This window comes from Elephas maximus, chromosome 3 (genome assembly GCF_024166365.1).
Source record: "Elephas maximus indicus isolate mEleMax1 chromosome 3, mEleMax1 primary haplotype, whole genome shotgun sequence".
NCBI lineage: Eukaryota > Metazoa > Chordata > Mammalia > Proboscidea > Elephantidae > Elephas > Elephas maximus.
The window spans coordinates 196,612,169-196,621,077 of record NC_064821.1 but is presented as its reverse complement, the minus strand read 5'-3'; the positions used below and the strand labels follow the sequence as shown (position 1 = coordinate 196,621,077).

Here is an 8,909-nt window from a genome sequence, read left to right as displayed (position 1 = left end):
GGGTTTATGAGTTTGGAGATGTTCTCAAGGGGAAAGCGAAGAGCATGTCATGAATAAAAAATCAAGAATCAAATACTGAGGCTGGTTCTAAAATCACTCAACAAGCATTTATCAAATACCCATTGTGGTTGAAGTTTTCTAAGTATTGAGTAAAAATTCAAGTCTGAGCACTTTTCCCATAAAATAGGAGATGAGTCAGCAAAGTGACGGAACAAATTAATAATAAATAACTGATACTAAACCATTGAGAATCTTCAGAAGGCTGTGAATTAGTGAGAGATGGTAGGTGTTTAGTCCACCTATCTTTTAACCTCTTATTCTTCCTTTTTTTCAGGCAGTCAAGTGGACAGAGATCATGAGAAATTTGAGTGGAGGCCAGATAGAGGAATTTGTCCTGGTGGGCTTCCCTACCTCCCTGCCCTTCCAGTTGTTCCTCTTTAGCCTGTTTTTTGCAATTTATCTCTTGACGTTGTTTGAGAATGCACTCATCATCACCACAATCTGGCTCACTCCCAGCCTTCACCGCCCCATGTACTTTTTTCTTGGCCATCTCTCATTCCTGGAGTTATGGTACATCAATGTCACTGTTCCCCGACTCCTGGGAGCTTTTCTTACCCAGGACCATAGAGTCTCTTATGTAGGCTGCATGACCCAACTCTACTTCTTTATTGCCTTGGCCTGCACTGAATGTGTCTTGTTGGCAGTCATGGCCTATGACCGCTACCTGGCCATCTGTGAACCCCTCCGTTACCCCAGTCTCATGCCTCCAAGCCTGGCCACTGGCCTTGCTGCTGCTTCTTGGGGTAGTGGTTTCTTCAGCTCCGTGATGAAGCTTCTTTTCATTTCCCGACTCTCCTACTGTGGACCCAACATCATCAATCACTTTTTCTGTGATATTTCCCCACTCCTCAACCTCACCTGCTCTGACAAGGAGCAAGCAGAGATAGTAGACTTCCTCCTGGCCCTAGTGATGATTCTACTCCCTCTATTGGCTGTGGTTTCATCATACGCTACCATCATTGCAGCCATCTTGAGGATTCCTACCACCCAGGGGCGCAAGAAAGCTTTCTCTACCTGTGTCTCTCATCTGACAGTGGTTGTCATCTACTACTCTTCCACTCTTTTCACCTATGCACGGCCCCAGGCCATGTACACCTTCAACCACAACAAGATCATCTCTGTGCTCTATACTATCATCGTACCCTTCCTAAACCCAGCCATCTACTGCCTGAGGAACAAGGAGGTAAAGGATGCCTGCAAGAAGACAGTGCTGGGCAGATACCATTATCCTAGAGATGCCCCAGACTGATGTACTACAGAACCTGGCAGAGAGAGAAGAATGGGGTCTTAATAAAGCCACCTCAAGGAATCATAGAATAGGCTTTAAAGGAACATAAATATCAATCAGTCCAGAGTTTCTCTAAATATTATCTGGGGACCTCCTAACACAAATGAAAGTTTATGAATCATTGGTCTTGTAAAGGGGTTCCCAAACTGTGTTTTGGCTAACTACTTAAGAATCACCTGAAGGATAGAGAGGGTTGTTAAAATTCAGATTCCCAGAGTAAAAAAACTTGGATATTCATGCATAATTTTCAAAGCTTCCCAGGTGCTCCTGTTGTGCAACCACTTGATATTTTCTACTCTAGACCAGCCCATTATTTTATAAATAAGAAAATCTAATTTTCTTCTAGTTAATACGACAAAAGGGTCTTAATGATTAATATGTCAAGACTAAATGATATAGTATTTAGCAGAGCAATTTCAAAGATCCAGATTTTCAAATGCCAATTCCATGAGAAGTTGTGAGAGTACAGATTTTGCCCCCAAGAATGAAAATTTGTGCCCTAATCAACACCTTTTAGTTTCCCAAGCTTCACAGTCACTGCAGTTCAAAGCAGGGAGCTCAGTGCTGCTATTCAGCCATATGTACACCAGTGAATATGACTAAACACCCATGCTTCATCTCCCTTGTTTCACTCAGAGGGATATGGAGCTGACTGATCAAATAGGTATCGATTTAGTAATAGGTAAAATGTGTTAGAAAACTTTTATACAAGTTGCCCTTAGAACCTTTTCCAGTACTATGCTCACCTTCAGTTCCAAATGGTTTATGCATGGGCCATACCTGTTGCTGAATATTTAAAAACTTCCACCTAGGGAAATTACCTTAATAATAGAAAAATACCTTAATAAGAGGAAAGATGTAGGAATCACAGATAGAGTGCCTCAGGTTCAAAGCCTAAACTATAGACATCCTCCCAAGTTCTCTTCAATTTTGGAAACTTGGTTGATTGCTTAGAGAGATTTCTACAGCCTGACTTCAGACTCATTTATCCAAAACCTGTACATTTTGTACATTAGAACCAAATTCTTTTATTTATTTATTTTTTTGTGTGTGTGTGGGGGGGATACATGAAAAAGAAATTTTAAATATGCAATTAAACAAATTTCAATAAACATAGGTTGTCAGTCAATACATGTTTGCCTATTCCAAGCCAGGTTTTGGAAAAGCAAAGATGGCTGTCCATTAATCCAGGAAAACTACATGATCAATAATCATATTAGGTCTTCCAGTATCTAAACCAAAACCAAAACCAAAACCAAACCAAACAGAAACTCTGACCCTTAAGAAAGCACAAATTGCTTTATTTTCATGAAATTTTTAATCTGTGATCATTATATTCTCCTTTCACAGTGTTATGAAAGACATAGAGTTTATGTTTAACTTCAAACCAAGAGACTTCAGTTGGATCCTAGTTTTGCCACTAACAAGTTGTGTGATCACAGGCAAGAAACTTCTCTGTTCTTAGTTTCTCTCTCCTAAAATCTTGTCTCTTTCTCTGTGGATAAATTTGTCCTTGGGTTAATTTTCTAGTCCCGTCCCCTGGAAATCTGATCAATGTTACTCCATAACATTGCTATGGTACAAATGACCCCTGATGAGTAAAAGTCCTCTGGACTGGGAAGATAATGATTATACTAAAAATATCTAGTGGGAAGTCATAGCTTTGAGGCTACTTTTGTACTTAGGCATGTCTTTTGCAGGATACTCTGGAAATTTTGGAGACCCATGAAATTGTTACAAGAGATATTGGCTTTTATGAGGGTGGAGATTCTGTGTCAAGGTGGACTCTGTACTCCTTTGTGTGAATCTCAAGTCCTCATGCCCAAGCTGTGACTTTGAATGCCAAAGACTAGTCCCTCTATTGCTTTCAGGACTCCTTCCACACAAGAGAAATCTCAGATGCATCCCTGCTGGCATGTTGTATTTTCTATCCTTTATTTTTCTAAGTAAAATTCAATGCCAAGTTTGGTTTATGGTAGTCCATGAGTTTGATTGGTGGACCCTAAGAAGACCTTTGGCATATTAGTTTACAGTAAATACTTGACTGAACATTATTACCCTTTTAATATTATTGTTCTGATTATACGCTTCCTAACTAAAGTGTCAGTTCTATTAGACTATTTCAAACTCACTCTTACTAAAACTGAGATTGGAGGATTGGCCAATAGGGGGGCACGAGAGGGTACTCTAAGACATACGTGGAAAGCAAAACTTCAAGCATCCTTTTAACTATGAGAAGAAGGTAATAAATTGACTAAATTTTAGCATTTCCAATTATCTAATTTAAAATTATACCAAGGTGTCATTAAATCAGTAAGGTTTACACTAATCCTATTTTAAATGATCAGAACATACCATGACTGTTTGTTAGAAGATCAAACATAGAATATTGCTCTCCTCTTAGCCATTTTGGCCTGAGTGTTCCTGCCTGACACTTCTCTTCTAGATAATTGCCTACATATTAAAAAGAGGAAGAGTTAGAGAATGCCAACTGGAACAAATGCTGTTAGTTTGGCTTTTGTCATGTCATATTCTTTACCAAGGATGGATGATACCCTTTTCGATTTGTTCTTTCGCTAGCATGAGGGATTCCCACAATGGATTAATTGATGTAGATATCAGGTTTTTGTTTTTTGTTTTTTGCTATTTTTTTCTATATATCCTATTTTTCTCCTCCAGCACAGCTTTTTAAAAATCAAATGTACTTTGCAAATAGTTCTGATTAAAAAAAAAAAAAAATCCAGGGCCACCAAGTTGATTCGGACTCATAGCAATCCTATAGGACAGAATAGATCCACCCTACAGGGTTTTCAAGACTGTAAATCTTTACAGAAACGGACTGCCATGTCTTTCTTCCACAGAGAGGCTGGTGGGTTCAAACCACCAGCCTTTTGGTTATCAGCCAAGCAATTAACCACTGCGCAACCAAAAAAATGTTGGCCAGACAGGCATTTTTTAGTTTTCTGGGTAGTAGTGACCTCATTTTCCTTTGCTACAATATCTTTTTTTTTTTTTTGCTAAAAACATATCCAACCTAGGCAATAAATTTGCAGATCTTTGCCAGATATTTAGTTTTTCAGCTTCTCTTGTAGCTAGAGATGGACACATCTCATTTTTTATACAATAAAACATAAGTGAAATTCTGCTCAGGAGACTTTCTTTTTAAGAGAATGATGTGACTGGTGCTGGCATTGCCCTTTCTGGTTCTTGAATTTGGATACGAAGCCTGAAGCTCCAGCAGCCACCTCTGAGAAAGTCAACCTACTGAGACTAGAGATGCAGAAAGATATGAGAATCCTGAGTCTTTGATAGTATGGTTGAGAAATTGAATCAACACCAGAAACTACCTACATCCATGTTTTTCATTCTGATAAAAATGAACTTCCATTTGTTGAAGGCACTGTTAATTTTCTATTATTCATAGCCTAATATACCTGATGCAATTATATTGGTCTAATTTAATTTAATTCTTTAGAATTTTTCAAATGATTTTTAATTTTTCAAATGAAACATACTTTTCTTAGTTTACAAAGTCCAAAGCCCAGTTGCTGTCAAGTTGATTTTGACTCATGGCAACCCCATGTGTATCAGAGTAGAACTTTGCTCCATAGGGTTTTCAATGGCTGATTTTTTGGAAGTAGATTGCCAGGCCTTTCTTCTGAGGTGCCTCTGGCTGGATATGAACCTCCAAACTTTCTGTTAGCAGCCGAGTGCTGCACCACCCAGAGAAAAATCATAATCCCCCCAAATCTCATGCTTTATCATTCTATCAGGCATGATATTCACTGTCTGTAGCCAGATAAATGCTGGATAGTTCTTCCCAGACACAATGTCTGCAATTCTAGTAGCTACTACCAACTCAGTTTTGTTTTTACTTTATTTTTTTGTTTATTAATTTATTTATTTTAGGTTATGAATGCATACCCCATGCAACTAGCTTTTTACCAGATGGCGATAACAGAGAGGGAGCAAGCAAGTTGCATGCAGTCAACTTAATTAACATTCTTTAAATGAAATTAATCTCCTAAAAAAAAAAAAAGTGCCACTGTTCATCACAATTGACTAAGAAAGCTCTTGTATTAAAAAAGAAGTTGAAAATTATGTGATTTTTATTCACAAGACACTGCATAGAAGATACAAGATATGAGTATTCACTTCACAATTTTTGTAACAATAAATACAAAGCATACGTTTTACAGAAATAATTATAAAATCTAACACCAAGTAAAACATATGAGTTTCTCCAGTAAATGTTCGCTTATTCATTTAAAAAATATTCTATTTCTCCTTACCAAGGCTAAGTAAATGTTTATTCTGAATATTTCTCCAGAGACAGACATTTACAGTATATAACCACTATACTTTTTCTTACTCAACTCACAGATGTAGTCTATCCCTTTTTTTTTCTTCTGTGACAGAAAGCAGTAAAAAGCAAACGTGGAATTCCTTTTTCACTTTAAGCACTCACAGCTTTGACTACATTACTTTGTACCAAGGAACGATTATAAACAGCTCTACAAAGAAAAGACTGTTTTGTTTTTTTCAGTTCTAGGTTCACAATAGTAGCTAAAAAGATAATAACAAAAAAAATTTTCACATATATAAATCTTAGTTGTGTCCATATAATCTCCCCAGAATGTTATGTAACCAATCAGGTGTTTGCCTTATTCCCTGTCTTCTTCTATATATTGAAGTTATGCACTTACTATGCCATAGAAATAAAATGAGATTTAGCTTAATTCTTTCATCCCCACATCCAACAGATATTTCTAAGTGTCTTATATGTGCCAAACACTGCACTAGAAAATAATGAGTTAGAAAGAGTCCCTTCCTTTGAGAACTCTTAGTCCAGTGACTTTTTCAGTGATCTTTTTGAAAGATCTTCAACCACATTTTACAAAGTAATATTTTTTTTTAAAAGAAGTAGGATATAGTGGATTCTCCACCTCAATCCACTTCTAGTTTAAAATGAAGACTGGAAAGGTGAGGTAATCCCTTGATAGAGAGGCCAGTTAACTCATAATCAGAAACAGTTTCATTATTTCATCAAATATTTGGGAAATGTTCAAACTGTCAAAAATTTTTATGTTCAAATACAAACATTATGTTCAAATACAAACATTAGTAATTAAATTTTTTTGCGTACCTTTTAATTGCAAGGCATGATACAAATACTTATAAATAATAGTACACACTCATATAGTGCTTATTATGTGGAAAACACAGTCCGAGGCACTGTACATATACTAACCAAAAGGTGAGAGATTCGAGTCCACCCATAGGCACCTCAGAAAAAGGACTATCAATCTACTTCTGAAAAAGCAGCCACTGAAAACTCTATGGTGCAGAGTTCTACCCTGACACACCTTGGGTTGCCATGCATCCAAGTCAAGTCTAGAGCAACCTTTTTTAAAAAAAAAAAATAAAAAAGAGGAAAAATGTTATACTTGGAGAAGTTTGATTATTTGTTTATATCACAGAGCTCATAAGGAGCAATGAAAACCCATGTTTTTCTTCTACGGAAGCCATGACCTCTTTCAGTTGTATTTCACAGCACTTTCTCATTTTCTGCATCATGTCTTTCTTTTCTACATCAGGAGAATAATACTAATTTAATACTTGAGTGGTATTAAATCTTTGTTTCCTAATGACTAGAGTTTTGATGACAGAAGAGATTCTGGTTCTAGAAGTGTACCAGCAAACATCTAAGGGCTAAGTAAAACTATTACAATAAAACTATTGACCAGAATAATCCCTAGTACTTAAAAGGCACTCAATAAATATTTGCTGAATAAATTAATAGTCAAGATCCTAGGATTGGTGACATAAAATAGCACCAACCCTGAGGAACTACTTGGAAATTAATGGAGTATTTTCCAACTTTCCTTTTGAAATTTTTATTGAATTGGAAAATAATGAGGACTAAAGAGTGGTTACTCCAAAAAATATAACCCAGGTCCCTTGTAATTTGATTATTTTCCTACTCTTCCCTAAGAAAATTATATTATTTTATAATATATATAATATATTAAATATTATAATATAATATTTTATAATTTATTTGGGGAGGTTATCCTTCACCTTTCCCAATTCCTGAAAAGTGCAGATTCCTATACCAGTCAACATCCTTCACAGCATGGTGTCTTAGTTATCTAGTGCTTCCGTAATAGACATACCCCAAGTTGACGGCTTTAACAAAGAAAAATTTATTCTCTCACAGTCTAGTTGGCTAGAAGTCCAAATTCAGGGCATTAGCTTCAGGGGAAGACTTTCTCTCTCTGTCCGCTCTGGAGAAAGATCCTTGTCATCGTTCGTCCCCTGGTCTAGGGGGTTCTCAGCACAGGGACCCCAGATCCAAAGGACATGCTCCACTCCTGGGCTTCTTTCCTGTTGGCATAAGGTCCCTTTCCTCTCTGCTGGATTCTTTCTTTTATATCTCAAAAGCAGTTGACTCAACATACAACCTAGTCCTGTAGATTGAGTCCTGCCTCATTACCATGACTGCCTTTAATCCTGCCTCATTAACATTACAGAGGTAGGATTTACAACACATAGGAAGATCACATCAGATTACAAAATGGTGGACAGCCACACAATACTGGGTATCATGGCCTACGCAAGTTGACACATTTTGAGGAGACACCTTTCAATCCATAACACATGTTATATCAATTGCTAATAGGTCCTGCCCACCCCTCTGCCCTAGTCCTGGGTCTTTGGTTCTGAGGCTAACCATCCCTCGGTGTGTGGGTATTCCAGCCCATGAGGCAGTATACCAAAACAGATAATTATCTAATTTCCACATCAGTATGTTTTCCGTAAATTTTACTACCTTCCGCCTTCTCTGTATATCTTTGTATGCTTCTAAATGTGTTCTACTTATAGATAATATTACTAAATTAACAGGTGCTTACTCTCTTGAAAATATAGTGCCATCTAAGTGCAACCCAAAAGCCAAACCCACTACCATCCAGTAGATTCCAACATGATCATAGCAACCACACAGGGTTCTCAAAGCTGTAAATCTTTATGGAAGGAGACTACCACATCTTTCTCCTGTGCACTGAGCTGCTGGTGATTTCAAACCAGCAACATTTTGTTAGCAGTTGAACGTTTTAAACACTATACTACCAGGGCTCCATTCATCTAAGCACAGTATATAATTTTTAATGTTTACTGAATTACAGGTGTATAAGTAGTAACATTTGTGTATACTCTTGTGCACAATATCTGAATGTGCTTGGAATTTGTGTGTGTATGTGTGTGTTTGCATTGCTCACATACTTGGATCTCCAAATATGGGTGAATAAACACTAGCCTTATTTTCTGAATGACATGAATTATAGCACTGTCTCTCACCAGAGGACCTTATAATTTGTGATACAGTCTCACAGAATGAGAAGAGGTGACATACACAGTTTTCACTCACTGTTTCCTTCCCCAGAGTCTTATGGGGGAGCAGGGACAGTGTGCTTCAAGTCTAAGGTCTCTCTTGTGCCTGCAGACTTCGCTTCCCTTGCCAGTTCTTTCCCTTAGTATCCCCTCAGGATTCCCTTGAGCC

General features: G+C 37.4%; 1 protein-coding gene across 1 annotated transcript; it reads left to right on the top strand.

The window, feature by feature from the left end:
- The first annotated feature begins 355 nt into the window (after nt 1-355).
- LOC126073806 (olfactory receptor 6P1) lies at nt 356-1,309 on the top strand. Its single transcript, XM_049880901.1, has one exon. It carries the CDS (start codon nt 356-358, stop codon nt 1,307-1,309), a length of 954 nt encoding a protein of 317 aa, XP_049736858.1.
- Nucleotides 1,310-8,909: the final 7,600 nt, after the last annotated feature.